We start from the raw sequence: 22911 nt of genomic DNA on the forward strand, positions 1-22911 counted from the left end.
AGCTTGTCTGCAGAAGCTCCCCTCGGCCGAGAGGGTCGCTGCGAGTGGAAATCATCTCCGTGGCAGCTTTACCTGTCACTGTGTGTTTGTCTCGGAAGCCCCGATAGACTTCCTAACAGATGGCATCCTCTCCACCACAGCCCGAGCGCTGTGTGCTCCTGCCAACGGAGGATGGGGCTCCAGCTTCTGCACATCACCGACACGCTCCGTCTTAAGATGACATCGCCTGCGTGTCGCAGGATGGGAAGGCATCCTCGGTGGTGCTGCTTGGCTGATGGCTGATGCACGTGCGCCTAACTCAAAGCCGAAGCCCCCCGTGCCCCCTCCTCATGCCAGATGGCCCCCTCAGCAGGGACAGGGCGGGGAGAGAAATGAGGTGTCGTGCCAGCTGAAAGAGGCACGTCCAGCTTGGCCTCGCGTGAAGAACAGCACTTCGGTGGAGGAGGCGGAGGGCGGAGAAGCCAAGAGGTGGGATGAGGAGCTCTGCCGGGGCGGGTGGGTGGGCGGCATCCAGTTGGTTCCAACTCGCCGAGATCTATGGGCGGCAGAGCGAAACCCCTCCTGGCCCCACGCCATCCTCACCATCAAGGCTACGGTGGAGCCTATCGTCGCGGCCACGGAGTCCCTCCATCTCGTCGAGGGCCTGCCTCTTTCTCTGCCCCGCTACTGTGCCCAGCGCGATGTCCTTCTCCGGGGACTGCCTCTCCTGACAACACGTCCAAAGTGCGTGAGGCGAAGTCTCGCCATCCTTGCCTCTAAGGAGCACGCTGGCTGCACCTCTCCCTGTGACAGATCTGCTTGCGCTTGGGGACGTTCATGGCACTTTCAGTATGCCTTGCCAACACCGTAGTTCAAATGCAGCGGTTCTTCTTGGGTCTTCCTTCTTCAACATCCAGCTCTCACAGGCACACGAGGCGACTGGAAGAACCATGGTTGGGGCCCAGCGCACCGCGGTCCTCCAAGTCACACCCCTGCCGTTGCAGACCCTCAGGAGGGCTGGTGCAGCAGGTTTCCCCGATGCAATGCGCCGCCGGGTCTCTTGGCTGCTGCTTCCCGAGCATCCGTTGTGGAGCCTCGCAGGGTGAAGTGTCCGAGGAAGGGAACACTCAGCTAGCTTTGCGGGTAAGCCCCGAGGACTGGTTCAACGGTGGGGGGCTGAACCTGCGTCCCAAAGCCCACAGCTGGGAAGGCCCTGTGGGACACTGCTCTGCATGCGTGGGGGTGGGGCCGTGTCCACTGGCAACAACAGTCCAGGGTACAGGGTGGGAGGGGGGCTGCAGGAGCAAGTGCCGTGGGCGGGGGCTGGCCTGGGAAGAGCAGGGGCGAGTTGAAGGCTGAGCTGGAGGCTGGGAGGAGCCGACAGAGGCAGGCTGGGCCAGGGGTGAGAGGGCATGGAGGTAGGTGAGTGAGGCCCAGGACCAATGAAGGGTTCTGGAATTGCCATTTTCCCCATCATTCTGTCCACACAATTGAACAACTCTCCGTAGCCAATAAGACACAGGTAGATCTTTCTCTGGGAATCGTGGCTTTCTGCCAAGATCCATCTAACATCACCAATAACATCTCAATTTCCACACCCTCTTCTGAATCCAGCTTGAATTTCTGGAAGTTCCCTGCAGATGTACTCTGTAGCTGCTTTTGGATTATCTTCAGCAAAACTGGTGGTGTAGTGGTTAAGCATTGGGCTGCAATCTGAAAGGTCAGCAGTTTGAAACCATCCTCGGGAGAAAGACGGGACTTTTTACTTCTGTAAAGAAGTATAGTCTCAGAAACCCATGGAGTCAGTTCTACCTTGTCCGATAGGTCCACTGTGAGTCGGCATAATTCGATGGTGGTAAATTTGGTTTTGTACAAAACTTTACTTGCATGTGGTATTAGTGGTGTCATTAGACAATTTCCGCGTTCTTCTGGATCATCCTTGTTTGGATGGGCACGGATGTAGTTCTCTTCCTGTCGGCTGGCAAGTAAGGGTCTCCCAAATTTCTTCACATAGATTAGTGAGTGCTCCCCGTGTTGCTTCCATGTGCTGCAGCCTCCCATTTGATGTTCCAGCAACCCCTGCGCCAGTTATCAAAGGACGTCTGAAGTGGTTTCTGCTCATTTTGAGTCATGCCGCATCAGCAGACGAAGGTTCCGGAAGCGTTGCTCCATCCACACTACGAAGGTTTGCTCGGCTTGAGATTGTAGCTCTTCCCCAGTCGTAGTCTGGGTGCTTCTCAAGCCGAGGGGCTCATCCTCTTCCCATCTGACATCAGAGAGGTGGCATTCTGCTGCTACTTGTAAACTTCTGGAAGTGGGTCACCGGGCCCTTCTTCCGAGTCTGTTCTTAGTCTGGAAGCTCTGCTGAAACCTGTCCACCACGGGTGACTCTGCTGGGGCATAACTTCCAGCATCACAGCAACGCACAAGCCACCACAGTAGGACACACAGACAGGCGAATGGTGTGAGGCATGGGTCAGACAAACAGACAAGACTCCTGGCCAGCGCAGTGCTTCTGAGTCCCGGTCACCCTCTGTGTAGTCTTCAGGAGAGCAGCCAGCCTCACCTTTCTTCTTCAGAGCAGCTGATGGGTTTGAACCACCAATCTTGTGATTAGCAGCCTAACCAACAACCTGCCAGGACTCCTTACAGAAATGGACCTTGTCAAAAATGTCAGTGCTTTGAACTCATTGATCCAAGATGTGCAACTGCAAAACCTTTGATTAGTGAGCAAGAACCCACTGTTCAATAGAAGGCAGTGTAGCTGGTGGGCATGAACAACGTGTGTTTAGGACATCGTGCTTGCTCAAGCAGAGGGTCAGCATCAATGAGGAGGAGCCTCCAGGAAACAGGTTGGCATGGTGGCTGCAACAACGGGCTCCCGCATCACCATAGCTGTGAGGATGGAGCAGTGCCTGGCAGTGTGTCCTTGTGCGGTATGTGGGGTCTCCACGAGTCAGAATAGACTTGAAGGCACCACCAGCATCCCCATCCCCATCCCCATCATCCCCACCACCACCTCCACTTAGGCTACATCCGGTTAGTAATGTATTTCTTCCATTCAGGTCAACACATCTGGGGTAGTTACATAATCTGGTGTCAACTTGTGAAGGGGTGGAGTTTGGCCTGTCAATCAGGTTGTAGCTTGATGACCTCATTTGGAGGTGCCACAGAATGAATAGCTCCCTGGAGGCCAGATGCACGCACACACTCTCTCTCTCTCTAGTCTCCCTGTGAGACATTCCTGTTGACAAGCCACGTGGAGGTACGCTGAGAGAGCCAGAGTCCTGGAGCTGAAGGAGCCATGTGCAGACCCATGCCAGCACTGATATGCTTCTATCTACCGCCACTGGATCCACAAGACTTTCCACCCACTGGCCTGAGATCTTCCTGCACTCAGCATCATTGCATGTGTTGCATGAGTCTGAAGCAGAATTTATAGGTTGGTATCGGACATATGGGATAATAGCGGACTTATGGACTTGATCTGGACTGGGCTGGGATGTTTTCTCAATATTCAACTGCTCTTGTCTATAAAGCTCTTTCTTATACACATGAGTCTCCCTAGATTTGTTTCTCTAGTCCATCCAGACTGACACTGGGCTGGGATGTTTTCTTCATGGACAATTATTCTTTATATAGAGCTCTTTCTATACACATGCATGTCCATGAATGTTTCTCTAGTCCACCCGGACTTACACAACATCTTTAAGAAAGGTAGTATGTACTGACTACTGTGAGTTGGGTGATGGTCAGTTTTCCATTCAACGATTCAAACACAGCTTGTTTCCACGTGCCTGCTGCACCCCCTTACCCTACCCCACTTCCTCCCTGGGTTTCCTGGCTCAAGCCTCCTTCTCTCCTAACCCTTCGGAATTATGTCCCTTTGATCTCAAATAGTTGATGATTCTACCACGGGTCCGAGTTCCGTTCCAGACTGGAAGGGTGACTAAGTTCCGTTCCAGACTGGAAAGGGTTCGATAGCAGCTAACACATTGTCATGGCGCTGGCCTTTGTGGGTTCAACTGTCTTCCCGGACCTGTGTGCAGCCAAGAGAAAGCCATTTGTAGACATGGTCTCTGGGAGCTGTCTGGATGTGTGCGTGCAGACCTGGTTGCCTTCCCAGCTCTGTTCAGCTCGAGTGTCTATGCGTGAACCCACTCCTGGGGGATCGCCCCCGCTCTGATGGCCGGATCGCCATCAGACCCCGCTGCTTTGTCGCCAGGCTCCTCCCAGTGTCTTCCTTTGCCTTGAGCGTTCTGTGCCGACTTTCACTTACTCGGCATCGCCCCAGTTAATGCCTCTCCCTTCCTGCCAGGGATTCCCTCCCATTTCCCTCCCATCCTCAGGCACCTTCAAAGAAGGCGTCTTTCTGTGTGTCAACCTTTCCCTGACATTGATGAGCGGTCTCATACGCTTGCTGTTCTGTGATCAACTAAGTTCGCAGCCTGCATAACGCTGTCCAGGTTCAGCGATGTTGCGATGCACATGGACTCTTCGGCACCGTGTGCTGCTCCACCGTGGGCACGCACAGCAGTCTCTCTCCGGTCAGCCACGGACGGGCGCGCAGGGTGCTTCCAGCTCCTTGCTGCTGTGACTCAGGCTGCCACGAACATGGCATGAAGACGAGGCTGTCTGCCTTTGAAAAGACCCTCCGCCTTGGGGACCCACAGGGGCAGCTCCACTATGTCCACAGGGCCACTGTGCGAATGCACTCGATGGCAGGGAGTGATGAATGAGGAGACCAAGTCTCCTTTTCCTTAAACATTCACCAAACATCCAGGGGTGGGAGCTGGTGCTCTCAGGGACTCATCCTCTCCTGGGACCCCCCAGGAGCATGAGGCCAGCCCTGGGACATCAGGAGGGCAGGCCGGGACGAAGCTTCTGATTGTGAAGGAAAGGCAGAGGGGGTGCGGTCTGCTGACCCAGGGCATGGTCCGTGGAATGGCTGTGGGCAGGAGAGGCTCAGAGGCCGGAGGCTATGTCTGAGGCCTCCCAGGATGGACGGTGTTGCTTCGTTCTCAACAGAGGAGGAGGGAAGGCAATCAGTACTGCTGACTAGGACAGGGTCCAACTGCCCATGGGGCTGTGCGTCTTTACGGGAGCAGCCAGCCGCATCTCTCCCAGAGCAACTGCCACCTGCGAACCTCGGCGAGTGGCTGCCCAATGCTTAACCCCAAGAAAGCCCACTGCGCGAGCCGCGAGGGCTCCTTATTCCAGGGCTCGGCCTCGGAGACGGTCAGGGAAGGGGCAGCTGAACTGGGACTTGGGAAGACGTGAGGCAGGGCTCCCCAGAAGTTTGGGACGAGTGCAGCCTGGAAGTGCCATGTGTGACCCGGTGCGGGGCAGGGAGTTGGCGGCACTCAGAGGGAACTCTGGGGGCCTTCGCTAATCCGTGGCTGGGTGAGTGGCCCCCCCACCTCCCAGGAGGAAGTGTGCTCTCTGACCTCAGCAGAGATGCTGCTGGTTCTACACGCAGCCCTTCTGTCCCCGCCTGTGGTGACAGACTTAGCATCTCTCTCCCGGGGTACTTTAGAGCTATTAGGCATTGCCACTCTGAGGACCACGTCAAGCCACGTCTGCAGGGCTCTGGGGTTGCCATAGAAATTAATTGGTCGTGTAGTTAAAGTCGAAGGACTGACACCGTCCAAGAGCTGAGGTCTACCCCCATTCCACGCAGCAGCAGAGAACAGAGGGGCTCAGGGGGTGGGGAACTTCAGTGCACTAGTCCCCAGGCCACAGCCTGGGCAGCAGTTGACAAAGCTGGCGTGTAGAACCTGCGGCCATCAGGTCGATTCCGACTCACAGCCATCCCCTATAGGTTTTCCAAGGCTGGAACCTTCACCGAACACAGCCTCCTCTTTCTCCCAGGGAGTGGCCAGTGGGTCTGAACCGCAGACCAAAGGCCAACAGGGAACCCGCAGTGCCACCAGAGCTCCTTGGTGTCAATGACCCCATAAAGGAAAGAAAAGCAAACAATGGCCAGTGAGTGGACGCAGACTCACAGTGACGCTACAGGCCAAGGCAGAACCGGCCCTGGGGGTTTCTGAGGCTGTAACTCCACGGAAACCCTGTCACTGATAGACTGATAGGGTCTTACCACCAACTGTGGACAAATCGAGGAAAGTCTGCACTGGGAAAGGACAGAGAATTGTGTTGAACAGAGAGCAATCCACGCTGCAGCCAGACGGTCGCTGAAATGTGGAGGCGCAAAAGCCGTGGTCCTGGCGCCTCCGGGGCAGAGGGCTGCGCTGCAGGGTTTCCGAGGCAGCCTTTAAAGAGGCAGACAGCCCCAACCTTCTCGTAACTGATGAGTGGGCTCACTGGAGGCTCCTCTGGCTGAATACCGGGGAAGGAACACGCGTTCCTTGGATATGCAGGGCATTCTCCGGAAATGTAAAGACGGTAGACAAGAATAAGCCAGAAAGCACCGGGACAAAAGCAGACACCTTTATTACACGAAACTGTCCGACTGTGAGGCTGTTGCTTCTCAACCCGTCCTCCCTCCAGGTCTACTCGTTTCCACTGCTCCACCCCCTCCCTGTTCTGTGCTGAACGATGGACTTGCTGTCCTCCCACCGTCCATCAGGTCTGCTGTCAGTAGTGCTCAATGCAGGGAATCTGTCCGTAAGATGGTCTCCAAATTCAGGTGGGACAGACTCGAGGTCACGTTTTGGCTCCTGTGGGCTTGTTTTAATTTGCTTCACCTGTACCAGACTTCTCTGCATTGAGCACGAACGGCTGCAGACCGATGAGCTGTGGGAGGACATCCAAGGGCACCACGCACGGAGGAAGCACAAAGTGCACTGCATAAGGCAGGAAAGAAAGTCAAGTTCACCGTGGATGTCGGAAGAGACTCTGAAACTTGCTCCTAATCGTAGTGTAGCCAAAGCACGTGGAAGAAAGGATCAAGTCAAAGAGCTGAAAAGAGAACGTCAAAGCACAGCTGTAAAAGAAAGACAAAGCCACATAGTGTAACGAAATGTGCAAGGACCTGGAATTGGAAAGCCAGAAGGGAAGAACAGGCTCTGTACGTATGCAACAGAAAGAACTCAAGAAAAAACCCAAGCCCTTGAGGTGCCATCTTGAAAGATTCTGTAGGCAAAGCACCGAGCGATGCAGGAAGCGTCTGAAAAAGATGGACAGAAGACAGAGGCGCGGTGCCAGAAACAACTAGTTGGAATTCCACCATCCGAGGAGGTAGCCTACGAAAACCCATGGTGCCGAAGGAAGAAGTTCAAGTTTCACTGAAAGCATTAGCCAAATACAAGGCTCCAGAAGGGGCAGAATACCCACGGAAATGCCTCAGCAAGCTGAGGAAGCTCTGGAAGTCCTCATTGGTCTAGGCCAGGAAATTTGGAAGACAGCTACTTGGCCAGCTGACTAGAAGAGATTCCATATTTGTGCCCATTCCAAAGAATGGTGACCCAAGAGAAAGCTCCGGCTATAGAACAGGATCACTGATGTCACACACGAGTAAAGTTTTGCTTAAGCTCACTCAGCAATGGTGGCATCAGTACACTGGCAGGGAGCTACTGGAAGGTCCGGCCGGATTCAGACGAGGACGCGCACCAAGGGACATCACTGCTGATGTCAGATGGATCCTGACTCAAAGCAGAGAAAACTAGAGAGATGCCAACTTTGGTTTCCCTGACTTTGCGAAGCATTTGACTGGGTGGACCATAACCAACTGTGGATCACCCAGAGAAGCATGGGGTGCCAGAACGTTTCATCATGCTCAGGAGGAACTTGCACCTGGATCCAGAGGCAGCGGTGCCAACACAACAGGGAGATACTGGATGGCTTAACGTCAGGAAAGGCGTCCGTCAGGGCTGTATCTCGTCACCATACTTGTTCAATCGGTATGCTGAGCAAATCATCAGAGAAGCTGGGCTTATAATGAAGAGTGGGGCATCAGGAGTGGAGGAAGGCTTATTAACGACCTGCGCTGTGCAGATGCCACCTGGCTTGCTGCAAGAGGAGGAAATGAAGCCCTTGCAGATGAAGAGCAAAGGCCTCGCAACTGGACCACGAGGGAACATCATGATCAATGGAGCAAAGGTGGAAATGATCAAGGAGTTTGTCTTGCTTGGATCCATAATCAGTGCTTATGGAAGCAGCAGTCCAGAGATCAAGAGACATATTCCATTGGATAGATCTGCTGCTGCACAAGACCTTGCTGGAGTTTGAAAAGCATGGAAGGATGTTCCCTTGAGGACAACAGTGTGCCTGAGCCCATTCATGGTCCTCTCCCTGCATCAGATCCATGTGAAAGTTGGACAGTGGCTAAGGAAGCCCTCGGAAGAGTTGATGCATTTGGATTGTGGTGCTGGAGGAGAGTATGGCAAGAACCATCGACTGCTAAAGGGACAAACCAATTTGTTGGAGGAAATACGGCCCACGTGCTCCTGAGAGGTAGGGATGGCAAGATTTCGTCTTGCACATCTTGAAGATACTGTCAGGAGACCAGTCCCTGGAGAGAACCATGGTTGGTAGAGTGGAGGGGCGGTGGCAAGGAGGAAGGCGCTCAGTGAGGCGGACTGACACAGCGGCCACATCCAGGGGCTCAGGTGCGGGGCAACGGTGAGGACGCGCAGGCCCAGGCAGGGTTTCGTTGCTGTGCGTGGAGCGCTCTGGGTTGGAGCTGACGTGGTGCCCCCTAACAAAAACAATCCTCTGAAGGATCCCGTGTCCCTCGCTGTCCTGTCATGTGGCAGTTTGGGCGTCCTCAAGGGACTCAAGCCATGGTCTTTGAGTTTGGGAAACAAAAGGAAGGCGGAGGGGGCAAGATCGGGGACAGGTGGGCTCAGGCCAGATTCGCTAATGAATTCCTTGTAGAACTCCCCTGGCTGCCCTGAGGGAGCAGGAACCAGTCATGGTGGGAGAGGATTCCTTGGCAGATTCCCTGGCTTTTCTCACCAATGCAGGTTCCCAGTTTCTGAAAACCACATCTTCTGTGATCCTACCAGATTGCGTCCTTCAAGATGACCCCTTGGGAATCTCCAAAACCAGTTACCTGACCTCCCGCGATTGACCTCTCTGCCTTGAATTGACCGAGCAGATCCCCTCAGAAGCCAGTTTTGATTGGACCCCAGGTTTTGAAGGGACCCGGGATGAAAGGCAAGCATATTCCCTAGAGAACTTGCCGGCAGACACACCGACACACGCTGTGTCACAGACCCGCACGCCCATGCTATTGGATGACGGATCCCTGTATCTACACATCCTTCAGCCCCAGTGGAAAAACCACACTCCAGGCCCTTTGTGGGGAGTTGGCTCCAACTCCCAGTGGCACCATCACAGAGTAGGGCACCCCCTGGGATCATTATGGATGAAAATCACTGGGTCTTTCTCACAAGGGTGGGTGGGTTCCAGCTGAAGTCCTCTTGGCAGGCAGCCCCAGTCGACACGCCAGCCAGGAAGGCAGACAGACAGAGCCCTTGGTGAGTGGGAAGCAATGGCTGGGAAGGCCAGAAATCAAGTGGATGCAAATGGAAAAGGAGCTTCCACGGCACGGCCACCTTTTAGTTCAGAGGGGGGGTGGTGGCGGGGCTGTGAGGGGCGGCTGTGTCGTTGAAGACATTTGTGAGGCATCGAAACTAAGGCGTCAAAGCTTGGAGCGGGGACAAAGGATGCAGATCACTTGTGGCTGCCGTCCTCCTCGAGCCTCAGAAAGAGACTCCATGTCAAGGGAGGGGCCATGCAAGTGAGACTGCTCAGGGCAGGCCGAGCTGGGGCAGGGTGGGCCCGACGTCCCGGACCTGGTCTCCTGGTGAGTGGAGGATGCACTGAAGCTGATGTTGCGAGAAGACTGAGGCACAGACGAGTGCCGCTATGAGACCCCAAGGGTTGTAGGCCGCCATCAGCCTGGATGAATTCTCCGTTCATCTTCCCAAGGAACCGATCTCGTGGACACCTGGATTCCAGACTTCTGGTCCCCAGAACTGTGAAAGAATGCACCCTTATGGTCTTATTCCTCCAGAGACACCCAAACCCACTGCTGTTGGGTCAAGTGCGACCTGGAGACCCCAATAGGGCAGAGAACTACCTCTGTGGATTTCCAAAGCCATCAGTCTTTACAGGAGCTGACTGACTCATCCTCCCAGCGAGTAGGGGCTGGAAGGGCTGACCTTTTGGTTAGCAACTTAGCAGACCCCCCTGCCCTTATACTGCTCCACCAGGGCTCCTTCTGCTGTGACTGGGAGTGTCAGTGTGCGGGTGGGAGCCCCAATCATTAGGGGGCAACACTGGGGGGCAACAGGTCTTCTCACTGGGCCACAAGGATGCTCCCAGGAGGGAGAGCCATGGGCTGGATAAAATCGGAATTCTTTGTAGAGATTGTTGGACAGGTAGCTTTCGCTGTCCCTTACACTTAGAGTGTAAGCCCTGAAACACAAGAGAAATGTAACTGGATCCCATGTCCCATGTGAACCCTTCCTCGAAGCCTCATGTGGTGGTCACACAATTTCATGTCAACTGGATGATTAAGAATAAAGGGGTGGAGTGTAGCCTGCCACTCAGGTCACAGCCTGATTGATCCCTCCTTGTGGGCATGGCCCTCTCATGAGGATTCTGGGAACTTTCTCTTCTTCCCTGGAGGCGGGACACAGCCCTGGAGCCACATGGAGAACCACACCAGCGCCGAGCTGCTTCCACAAGACTTCTCACCCACTGGCCTGTGGCCTCCCTGCTCTGGGCATCACTGCATGTGCTGCGTGAGTCTGTAGGAGAATTTAGGGGCGAGTATCGGACTTATGGGCTAATATCGGACGTTTGGACTTGATCTGGGCTGGCCTGCTTTCTGAATACACAATTACTCTTGGATAGAAAACTCGGACACACAGATGAGCGTCTCTGGATGTGCTTCTCGAGTCTACCCGGATTAACACGCCACCCAACACTGAAAAAGGTGATGGGTGAGAGGAAGGTGAGTCACCGTACTGACCCTCGTGCCTGGCACAGTGGAGGGCCAGGGAAAAGAGGGAGCCCTCCAGGAGATGGAGTGACAGTGACGGCAACAATGGGCTCCAAGGTCACCACACGGTGAAGGTGACGCAGCACTGGGCAGTTTCCTTCTGTTGTGTGCAGGGCCGAACAACAAAGTAGATCTGAAAGGTCATTGCGCTGACCTGCAGTACTGGGCACCCAGGGTGTTGGTAGGTACAGGTGTGGGGAGGGGGCGCTGACGGGCCCCGGGGGTGGGGTCAGGAGGTGGGCAGGTGCCCCAGGGGTCCAGCCTGGAATCTTGCGCAGAGTGGGTGGCAGGAACAAAAGGAAGTCTCTCCAGGGACGAGAGGACTCGGCCACCAACAAAGAGAACCAGGTCGTCTTGGTGGCAGACACTTTTATTCCCGCCCTGAATGATCGTCACGCCATGACTCAAACATGTGTGAAGGATCCTGAAATAATTTAACCGGAAGGCACAGAACAAATCAAAATATGCAGTGGTGGATGCTCCCGACGAGAACGCCCATGTGTTTCCATTGTGGCAATAAATTACGGACATGTTCCCGTCACCCGGCCTCATTCTGACTGAAAGCTACAGAGAACTGCCTTGTTTGGGGGGGGGGGGGGGAGAGGGGGATTGGAGAGAACAAACATAGCTGACACTGATGACCAGGTCTCTGTGATAAAGATCATAGTGAGGCAAACAACACAAACCATTATAACTTCCTTTTAGAAATTCTCAGCAGAACCACGGGGTTGGAGGGAAGCATTTTACAGAAACCAAGGAGCGATGATGGCGTTCGTGGGAGGCTGTACACACCCAAGAAATGACAGTCTTACTAGAGGTTTAAAAAAATAGTGGAGGAGGTTACACAATTCTCTTTGGGGGTGCAAGGGAATAAAAAGCCAAAAACTAACTAACAATTTGTTCCAGGTCAATTAGAACTGCCGGCAGTATCAAAATGCAAACCACTTCCAAAGCCGACCATCATCTGACAGTAATATACTGCAGGGGCCAGCCCACCGGCTCCAGGTTATCTGCTGACCAAATGGGCACTGCCCAGGGCTAGAGCCTGAGTGATGTTCAAACGGGAAGACCTGCCGGGGTCAGCAGTGGCTCGTGACAGATACGACGGGCCCCAGCAGGGAGCTGGGGCTGAGTCTGCAAATACAGTGGCCACGAGTCACAAGATACTGTTGAGCTTGGGGGTCCATTCTCTGATAGGCCGGACACTGATTCCACACTCCGATTTCAAATGAGGTCTCTAAAGGGGATTGCCTTTTCAAGGGGCTGTCCCAGGATCAAGTACCGCTGCTGGTCCCCGGGTCCACGTCTGCTCTCCCAGAGGACAACCAGGCAGAACCACGGACACAGGAAATAGGCTGGTCCTAGTTCTCAATTATCGTTAAAAAACCCACAACTCTCACCTAGTGCCTGAGACGTAGAGCTGATGATAGGATGTGAATACCTACAACCTAGCATTTCAGATAAAAACAAATCAAAACAACCAAAGAACGATGAAAAACAACTTCCTCCGTCTTCCTAATTGAAACCATGAAGTGTGACAGTACAGCAACAACGGGCAAATGGAAGGTTTTCTAAAGGCTCTGAACCCTAGCAATCAGAGGGGCTGCTTTATCCTACTTGGCAGTGAGAGTGGAGTTTGGACTGCTTAGCTGTACAGTTGAACGTTTATCCGCGAGATTATTTCCATAACGCGCACAGAGGGCCCCAGCCCGGATCCCAGAGATGACTCACACACTCTAGAAAGGGAGGGTCCTGGGGGGGGGGGTGCGTTTTTCTTTAAAGCAAAAACTGCTTCAGGAAGATCCTATGCAGTAAAACATTCCTTGGGAACTGAATCTTGAAGGTGCCAGCCTCACTCAAGTCAGGACAGCAGTCACCATCCCCAGCACTGACTTCAATCACCGCCCGCCACTGGCTGACTCTCGGGTGGCACTGCCCTCCCGTCTCGACCAGTCCTGCCCTTGGACCTGACCAGGTCTTGGCCGCGGGCTCCTCCCCTCTGAAAACCGAGACAGTAAAGCTACTGCCAAAGTCAGCCGGAGGAAGCGCGTTACACACAGGACGGGGTCTCTGAAATGTTGGCACCGATGGCTAACAGGACAGGGATCTTGCCCGGATAAAAGGGACCCCTCCCCACCCCCACCCCCTACACACACGTCCATGGTGCTGGTTTGTGGCTGGTGCCGGCTTGGGGCTGCTTGGCTCTCTGTATGACAGAGACCTGTCCCAGGCTGAGCTCGGCGATCCTCTGAATGACGATGGGCAACCTTCTGCCAACCAAGAGCCTGCATCTGCGGAACGTGTGATTTCTCCAGGGCCCGTGGGAGGCTGTGGCCCACCTCAGAGAGGCTTGGCCAGCACGGGGGAGGCTGTTCAAGTCACGGGGGCGCTCGGAGCGGTTTGGGGACCAGTTGTGCCCACAAGTCCCCCACCCGGACACATGCTGGGACCCTGAGGGGGCTCTGGGTCACAACCCTTGAACGGAAGATGTTAGATTGAACACGCAGACACCAGAAGTCTACACGAGGCTCCCGGGCCAGCAGATGACGGTCAGCGTGACCTTGTTTCTCTGCTCCTTCAGCATGGGGACCAGGGCCGAGTGGCTCATGCCCACCGTCGACAGGCCGTTGACGGCCACGATCATGTCTCCGCACCTGGACAAGGACAAGCAGAAACAGAAGCAAAGGTGTCTTTACTGGGGTTGAGGGGGTAAAAGCATCGCCTCCCGTGAGCTGGGTTCAGGAGGACCACCGCCTCTCTTGGCCACGCTCTGCCCATGCGAGGGCCTTCAGAAAGTCTGTGGGCACTGGTCCAGGGAAAGCCCCTGACCCACGGAGTTCAGGGACGATAAGCTCCCCGGGAAAAGAAATGGGAGAGCAACACCAGGAGGGTAGAGGGAAGGTGAGGAGAAGGGGGAGAAGGGAGGAATGGATCGCAATGACTGACGCATCATCCTCCCCACAGAGGGGGATGAACAACAAACTGGGGGGGAAGGGAGACAGCGGTCGGTGTAAGAATGAAAACAATAATCAATTATAATTTATCAAGGGGTCACCAGGGTGGGAAGGGAGGCGGGTGGGGGGAGGGGAAGAGGAGCTGATCCCAAGGGTTCAAATAGAAAGCAAATGTTTAGAAAATAATGGTGACAACAAATGTACAAATATGCTCCATACATTGATGTATGGATTGTTGTAAGAGCTGTAAGTGCCCCCAATAAAATGATCGTTAAAACAAAAGGCAGGGTAAAAAAAAGAAGTTCGTGGAGAAATCCTGCTATCTTTCAACCCTGTTTCCAACCCTTGTTTTGAAGTCTCCTGGTGGGACCTTGGAGACCAGCGCCGTCTGGGTCTGCCTGCCTGTGGCTGTCCCGCTGGGGGCCACTCGCTCACTGCTATGGAGGGGACCCAACTCCTAGCTTCATCCTTCGGCAGAGCGGCTGGTGGCTTCAAACTGCTGACTTTTCCGTCAGCTCAGCTCGAACCCACCACACCACCAAGGCTCCTAGCTGGAAGCTATGCCACCGGTATTTCAAATACCAGCGGGGCTGCCCCTTGTGGGACAGGTTTCTGTGGGGCTTCCAGGACAAGAGAGCCTGGTGATCTCATTCAAAAATCCAGCTAGGGCTTCCCCTCTGCACCACCGCAGAATAGGGGTGGGTCCCCAGAAGGGCGGGCGACTGGAGGCGAGCACTGCGCTGGGTGAAGCGGAGGGTCGGTGGGGACAGCAGGTCCCGGTGCCACAGCCACAGCCTCCTCTGTCGGGCTCACACGGGGCAGGGCAAGCTCATCCTGTCCTCCACGAGGTGCCCACTGGTCGGTGCTGATGGACGGCACCTGTCTGTCAGTCTGTCTTGGAGAAACATCAGGAGCAAATTCCAAAGCTCCACTAACTCTCCCTGGCCCATCCAGGGCTCCCTGTGCCAGGCACGAGCAGTGGATGCCAGTGGATGGCTTCTCATCACCACGTTGAAAGCAAAACGGAAGCAGGAGACAAATGTGCTGTCTCCTTAAACACCCCGGCCACTGCCGGCCAGGGGACCCTACTGGGTCCGTGGGGGCACGTGTGCAGGCAGTGCTGGATTTTCAGCTTCGACAACAGGCTGGCCAGCCGCCCCCCTCTGCCCTGCCCCCCATAAACACTCACTTTAGCCTCCCGTCGTAGTACGCCGGCGTGCCCAGGACGATGGTCTTGATGAAGAAAGGCTGGTTGGTGTGGTTCTCCTCGTAGCCGCCGACGATGCTGAAGCCCCAGCTGCCCAGGTGGCTCCTCCGCAGCACGATGTCGTGGCAGCTGTGGAGAGTGCTGCAGGGGACATGGCGCGTGTGTGAAGGAGACGTCAGGGGGGCTTTCCCAACCCACTCATCTAAGCGGAAGGAGCCCTGGGGGGCGCTGTCGGCTCCTAACCCTCAGCCAGGCTGTTCAAACCCACCAGCCGCTCCTCGGCAGGAAGAGGAGACTGTGTGCTCCCATCAAGAGTGACGTCCTGGGAAACACAAAGGGACAGGTCCACACTGTCCTACTAAAGGGACAGGTCCACACTGTCCTATGGGGTCGCCCGGAGTCAGCATTGACTCACGGCGGTGAGCTTGGTTTTAGCTTTGATCAAGCACACCGAGACACTGCAGTCGAAACGCTACTTACTGTTAGCTGGGAGGCTGTCACGGGCAGACAGACAGACAGGCCGCCCTACTTACCGTTCCATAGATTTATGGATCTGGGGACAAGTGGTGAATGATACTTACAAACACAATTGTACACAAAAGTGGCTAAACAATTAAAAGATGGAAGACCACGACCCAAACCCCGACACTAAACCCACGAGCAAGTCGATTCCAACTCCCGGCAACCGGGCAGGGCAGAGCGGAGCTGCCCGTGGGCCTACAAGGCTGTGACTCTTCATGGGGCAGAGGGGTTCACCGCCCACCCCACAGAAGGGCTGGTGCATTCTTTCCTGGTAGCAGCCAATGCCTCACTCACTTCTACACCAGGGCTCCTTCATCCAAAAAGGGCTTCATTTTAGATACAATCGGATGGGTAAACACCTAATCGAAATAAAGATTTCTTCATAAAACCAACTCCGTAAAGAATCGGACAGTGCGGGAAAATCGCTGACTATGGCTCCAGGTCTCGAGGACCGACTCTTTGGCAGACACAGCTGGGAAGTGACAGGTTCCCTAAGCAGGGGCCTGAGCTGAACGCAAAGAACAACTTTGCTGTCTTAGCAAGTACGTCCTTTCGGTTTCACTCCTCTTACTCGATGTACCTTTAAAAATGGCCATTTGTCTTTTCTAACTTGACTCCGGTCGGTACCACAAACCAAACCAAATCTAACTCACTGCCATCAAGTCGATTGGCTCCTCGTAACCCTGCAGGAGGAGAGAGAGAACTGCCCATAGGGGTTTCCAAAGCTGTCAGTCTTTCACAGGGGCAGGCAGCCTCTGCTTCCTCCTAGGAAGTGGCTGGTGGGTTTGAACTGCTGACTTGCAGACAGCAGCCCGAGGTCAAACTCGCTCCATTACCAGGGCTCCTTCTCATTTTGCTTTTCCATCAGTTAGAGCCCCCTCCCCCAAAGAAGCCCCCGCAGTCTGTGGCAGGCTGCATGGCGGTCTCATACCTGGGGAGCCCGAGCCACATGATCCAGGATGGGGACCACGTGGCATCATACTCGTTCTCACTGAAGCTGCCAGGTGACTCCTCGTCACTCTGGGTGGCATCCTCCTCCACCTGCACCTCCAGGGCTTTGAGGACCACGGCCGGGGACGCGGCGCTGGCTTTCAGCATCGCGACCGCCTCGCTGTGGCTCAGGTTGGTCAGGTCAATGCCGTTGATGGTGAGCAGTACGTCGCCTGTCGGAGGGCAGAGCAGTGAGTAAGCCCGGGGAGGGGGGGTTTCCGGGCACAGCTTGCTGCTGGCAGCCAGCAGCCCCATCCCCAAGGCGAGTGAAGGGGTGTTTCCACTCCTCTGTGTCTGCCCTCCTTCGGAGGTGTGGGCGAACTCATGCAGAACACACCAGCATCAGCGTGGAGATCTAGAACAATCTCCAAGCCCACAGGGCAACAGAGAAATCTAGAGCCAGTGAAGAGACCCAGAAAAATCTCCAAGCCCACAGGACAATGGGGGGGCTGGAGGCTGGCAATAAGGCAGCAGGTCCCAATCACCTGTCCTTGTCTCACTATGAGCAGGCCCAGGGCTCCCTGAGTGCACAGAACAAGGGAACCAATGAGCACTGGACTCAGGCCCCCAACCCCTCCTGTCCCTTTGCATGAGCTTCAGTTGTTCCCAGAGTTCTTTCGGTTTTGAAAAGTATCTGCTCATTGCTCTGAGAAGTCAGCTTTTAATAAATTGCATTTCTTATGTTGACAGGTTTAGACGTAGAAGGGCCAGCAGATTTCACTCAATGTAAACCGATGGAGATCCACCCAGAGTTCATCTCGCAGAGCCCTGGTGCTTGGGGAAATGAAATGTGTAGTCTGAGCCTCTTCGCTCTGCCGGGTCATATAATGAAAAAGGGCAAGAGGATGATGGCAGAGAGGATTTGTTTTGTGGGAAGGATATGCTTTCCGTGGAAGGGGCATGTAGAAACCCGCCTCCCCCACTTGGCCATTTGTCTTTCAGGTCGTTAAAAGCCCACAGCCATCACGTGGCACAAAACGTGGGTACAAGGCGACGGCAACTGGAAGGAATTCAGAATCATTTCCCCAAATCTCACAACTGGGCAAACAGGTCTGTGTACACATAAAATATACCTACACAGACAGCCGCTAAGACTGAGGCTCACGATCTCAGTAAAGCGGTTATAGGGAGACATGCAAATGACAGCTTAACAGGGCACTGGGGCTCCTACCATCCAATTCACAGGTAGGAGGGGCCTGACAAAGTTCATGGGAAAAAAGAATGAGAAGATGTTGGCAGTTTTCCACGGCCCTTTGGAAGCACCTGCCCCCAGAGAGGGCGGGTCTGTGGCATTTCAGCACCATCAGACTTGTACCACCACCACCACCACAATCTGCCCTGGAGCCTTTCCACCCCCACAGTGAGGCCTCTCCAGGCAACCACCTGCTCGCCTTCAGCTGCAGGTTTGCACCCCAGGATGCTTCAGAGAAAGGGTGTCATCTGCTAGGTGCCTCTTTAGCGAGACATTTCGAGCTTCAGCCCCCCCGCCCCCTGGCAGCATGTTCCCCCCGAGGGAAGGACCGTGTTTGCAGATCCGATCATGAGTTCATGGGCACCCGGGTCTTCCCCACTCTCGGCTCAGGAAAACGCTGCCGTGAACACTTGGGGGGTGCATTTTTATGTGAGCATGTGCGTAACGGAGGGGCCGCCATACAGAGTACCTGAAAGGCCACATTGTTTCATGTCCCCCTACCCCCACCCCAAACCCACCAGCAGAGTCCCACAGTGAATCGTTCCACGATCGTCCTACAGGAAGACCTTGTCCTCCAACTGCTGGGGATATGCTAAAGGACCCAACGATGCTGACGCACTCTTCGTTTTTACAATCACGTGGGTCTGGTTCAGGGCAGAGGTGTGTCCAGGACATTGTCCAGAGGCCGGCTTACCTCGCTTGATTCTGCCGTCCCGGGCCAGGCAGCCGTGGGGGGGCACGCTGGTCACAAAGATGGGCAGCTCGCCGCTCTTACTGCCTCGGCCTCCAGCCACCGTCATGCCAAGGGACTCATGCGGCTCCTTCTTGACGGTGACGTGCTTCTCCTGGCAGGTGACACACTGGCTCAGGTCCTAAGACAGGAGGGGGACAATGACTGGACACGATCCACCCAGCTGACGGTGCGGCAGCCCAAACAGTCACGTGTGTTACTGATGAAGCCATCTACTTAACCCTCCTCACACCAGGCGGCACACTGGGCTACATGTTTGGCTGCCAAATGCAAGGTCAGTGGTTCGAAATCACCAGTGGCTCTGCAGGAGAAAGACAAGGCTTTCTCCTTCCATCAAGACGTACAATTTCGGACACCCACTGGGGTACAGTTCTACCCTGTCCTGTAGGGTCGCTGTGAGTCACAGTCGACTCAACAGCATTGAGTGCCATTGAGACCTGTGCAGCTTAAAGGCTGTAAGAGATCCTGGTGGTGCGGTGGGTTAAGCATCAAGCATTTGCCACAAAGCCAGCAGTTTGAATCCATTAGTAGCTCCCAAGGAGAAAGATAAGGCTGCTAGCCTGTCTGCTCCTGTAAAACTTACAGGCTCGGAAACCCATAGGGGCAGTTCCACCCTGTCCAACAGGGTCACTGTGTCTGAACTGACTTGATGGCAGTGGGGTTAAGAGCAGAGGACAAGTGTACAAACGCTGCCCCCAACACTGTGGATCAGTGTCAGAGTTGAGACCAGTCTCTCTCCAGAGCTACTGCCAGGCAGGCACCCCAGTAACACAAACACACTGCCTGTGTTCTCCCTCTGAGCAGCTGGTGGGTTTGAACCTCTGACCTTGGTCGGCAGCCCCACAGGTAACCACTGTGCCACCGGGCTCCTACTGGAGGGAGGGAGAGTTGACAGTCAGAATCCAGCAACAACCCATGTTCCCACAGGCTCGGCTCCTGCAAAGCTGGCCGCCTCCCGACAGTCTTGAAAGTGAGTGCCGGCAGTGGCCATGTCATGGCAGGGTCGCCTGCATACCCCCCACATGGGACAACTGAGACACGCTGCCACAGCCCTCGCCTGACCAGGGGCGGCTCTCTCTGCAGTTCCACTGGGCGCTCCTCTTGTTAAGTGAGGCAAGTTCAATTGCGTGCTGGTTAATCTTTCACGGAAGCAGAGTCTTGCCGTTTTGGCGAGAGAGGAGGGCCGTGCACCCTCCACAGGACATACCGGGGTGGAGGGTGGTGGTGGTGCGTGTGAACCTCACCGCATTTGGACACCTTCCTCTGGTTACTAGGTAAGCATGAAACGTTAAGTTTAAGCATGACAACCGTCTTGGCTTTGTATGCTAGGTGGAGGAAAGAAAACCATTTACTATGCAAGGCAATTTTGTTCATCGTAGCCCTTAACTGGAACTCTAAGAAAGAACACTCCGGTTTTGTGGGTTTTTTTTTTTTTTTTGTCATCTGTGGAATAAAAACTCCTTTTGAAGTTTTGATAACAGTTGATTAAACTAAAACCCTCAGCCACCAAGTTGATTCTGACTCTGTAGGTTTTTGAGGCTGTCCATCTTCATGGGAGCAGAGAGCCTCATTTTCTCCCATAGAGTGGCTCGTGGGTACAAACCGCTCACCTTGTGGTTAGCAGACTGATGAGGAGCCCACTAAAAAGGGGGTGGGCGGGAGTGTGTGCTACTTAGCAGTTCACTGGGGCATTAGGAAGACAGATGACAGAGGCCACGCTGAGAATTCAAAATCGTGGGAGACCACCTTCAGTGAGCCCTGGAAAAGAATGCCCAAATGCTCCCCAGCACTTTGCAACTCAGAGAGCACTGTGTGGACAGAATGAAGAGTGACCAGCCCTGTCGCACAGGAGGGAGACAGAGACCGTATTTATTTATAAACTCACCGCCCTGGAGTCGATGCTGCTTATGGTGACCCCAAAGGAACAAGGTAGAACTAACTGCCTGTGGGTTTTAGAGACTGTAATTTTTTATGGGAGTAAAAGCCTCCTCTTTTTCCTGAGGAGTAGCTGGTGGTTTAGAACTGCTGACCTTGTGGATTGCAGCCCAATGTGTACATAACCACTCCGCCACCAGGGCGCCTGTAGAGGATAAGTGTTTCCTTTCCCGGCATTATTTGAGAGTTGGCCTACACATGACGGCTGAGAGTAGCATTTACAGATCCCTCCATCGGACTCTGGGATCCAGACCCAGCTGCCCTCCTCCTGAGCCCGGAGTCCAGGCACACCCAATTTTTTATCCAGGGAATTATGGGCAGTAACCACCTGGTGTGCCTGGGACCAGCTCCCACCTAGCACAGGTCTTGTCAACATCTCCTGGCGGCCGGCGGGATGAAGGTTTGGAATCTGTGTTGGCGTCGTAAAGGGGGCTCAAGCGACTTTATCATCCCGGTGGCTCAGGTAACTGCCAAGAGTGGGTTCCTTCAGCAGGTTCTGCCTTAGGAATGCCATCAATCAAAGGGAGCTGCCTCCCTCCTCTTCGAGCCGGACACTGACGCAATCAAACCTCAGGAACGAAACCAACCTCTAACGAGCACACCAGCATGATTCAAGGGGCTTCCCCACCGTATCACTCGGGGTCTTGGCCACAGAGGCACACACTACTTTCTGATAGCTGCTACTGCCACGTGGATGGACTGTGTGTGCGTGTGTGTGTAAGAGAGAGAAACAGAGAATGTCCTATGTCCTTGGAGACCTTGACAAACCCTTTGTTTTTCTAGACCAGGAGAGAGAGACAGAGACACAATCAGAGAATGTCCTATGTCCCTGGAGACCTTGACAAACCCTTTGTTTTTTCTAGAGCAGGTTTTGGCTTAACAAGTGTAGAGTGTTAATCCTAACTAGCAATTAACATTTATGAGTTCATTCCATGTGGGTCTAACCAACCAGGTTTTTGGAATACCTAATAAAGGGGGCAGGGGTGTGTGTGAATTCAACTGTGTTATTTAAAACCTGGCACAGAACACTGACAAGAATCATGAGCAGAATTCTGAGACTAAAAAGCAAAACTGATACGTCGTCACACCAGCAGAGTTCCCCGTAAGGAGGCTGGCTGGCTGGTGTGCTTAGGTGCAGGTTAAAAGACACGTTGCGCGGACACCAAGCTGCCGACCAGAGTGGGTGCTAGGGAGTTAAAGACATTTGCACATATAATTTGTAAAGCAGGGGCAGCTAACCAAAACAGCTCCTATTCCAACAGTACCCCTTTCTCACAGTTCTCGTTATGACGGCAAAATTAGTGGTCTCCTTCCTACACGGTACAGTTTCTGTTCAGAAACGCCCACCAGTAGGTGGTTATAATTTCTTTTAAGTCGTTACTAAAGTAAAGATCAGTGACAGGTCTGTAGTTAAGCTCAGAAAACTAGCTAAGTGTGCCTGGCCCCAAACACTGTGACTGCAAGCTATGCTTTCGGGGGGGGGGGGGGAGCGGGGGCGTGGGGAGAAACTCCAAGGTGATTACTCCCTCAGCGTCCCGCACCCGCACCCCAAAGCCCCTGGAGCACGCTGGACCTGTCCTCTTGTGGAAGGCACACTAGCCGGTGGAACCTTCTCCAAGGGTACATGCCATCTAAGCGTTCGCTCCCTAAGCGTGCTGGGCACTGCAGGCGGCGCTGTTCCGAGGCGCAGAGGAGGCAGCACCCCACCAGAGCCTGGAGGCACATCTGTTACCCCTCACGGACCATCGTTCTTTACCCCACGCCCACAGCTGATACCAGAGCCATGGTGGGAAAGGTCGGCAGTTCAAACCCACCAGCCACCCTGCGGGAGAAAGAGGAGGCTGTCTGTCCCCATAAGGAGCCGGACGTGGGATCACTGTGGGTGGGCTTGGGTGTGCAGTGTACACTGGACTCACTCTGTGCAGCAGCCCTGCGGGTTTGGACTGAGCCTTGAGTCGCGCACCCGCCACTGGACCATCGCGCAGGGTGATGCCCGGGCCTCCGCATAGACCACCAACTTCACTTGTTGCTGACCGAGTGACCCTGACGGGCAATGGCGCTGGGAGAAGTCACTGCTGAGTCAGTACCACTACCTGGCCTGTGACTCTGCCTTGTGGCCCAGCCAAGGTCAAATGAAGAAGCCCAGGCAGCACCTCTACCAGGGATGCAGACTCCCAGAACCAAAGAAGGGGGTACGGGGGTCTCAGTCCAGCCTGAGGCAGGGGTGGGCAGGGTGACACCAGGGAAGCTCGGATTCGGAGGGCGTGGCAGCAAGGATTTAAAATGATTTGGGGCCTCCCTATAAGCTGGGGGGCCCTGGTGGGGCAGCGGGCTATGCCGTGGATAGTCAACAGCCAGGTTAGCAGCTCAAAACCACAAGCCGCTCTGCAGGTGAAAGACTAGGCT

At 54.5% G+C, this 22911-nt stretch overlaps 1 protein-coding gene across 2 annotated transcripts in view; it reads right to left on the reverse strand.

Annotated features, from left to right (window-relative positions):
- Window positions 1–11306: 11306 nt before the first annotated feature.
- LNX2 (ligand of numb-protein X 2) overlaps window positions 11307–22911 on the reverse strand; it is a 48822-nt gene continuing 37217 nt past the window's right edge. For both annotated transcript variants that reach the window (XM_075562795.1, XM_075562794.1), the window contains exons 7-10: window positions 18514–18691; window positions 16569–16800; window positions 15098–15256; window positions 11307–13608 (exon numbers count right to left, since the gene is read on the reverse strand). In XM_075562795.1, coding sequence (XP_075418910.1) covers window positions 13473–13608; window positions 15098–15256; window positions 16569–16800; window positions 18514–18691 — 705 coding nt within the window. In that variant the 3' untranslated portion in view covers window positions 11307–13472. The remainder of the gene's footprint in view (window positions 13609–15097; window positions 15257–16568; window positions 16801–18513; window positions 18692–22911) is intronic.

This window comes from Tenrec ecaudatus, chromosome 11, assembly GCF_050624435.1.
Source record: "Tenrec ecaudatus isolate mTenEca1 chromosome 11, mTenEca1.hap1, whole genome shotgun sequence".
In the NCBI taxonomy this organism is placed as follows: domain Eukaryota; kingdom Metazoa; phylum Chordata; class Mammalia; order Afrosoricida; family Tenrecidae; genus Tenrec; species Tenrec ecaudatus.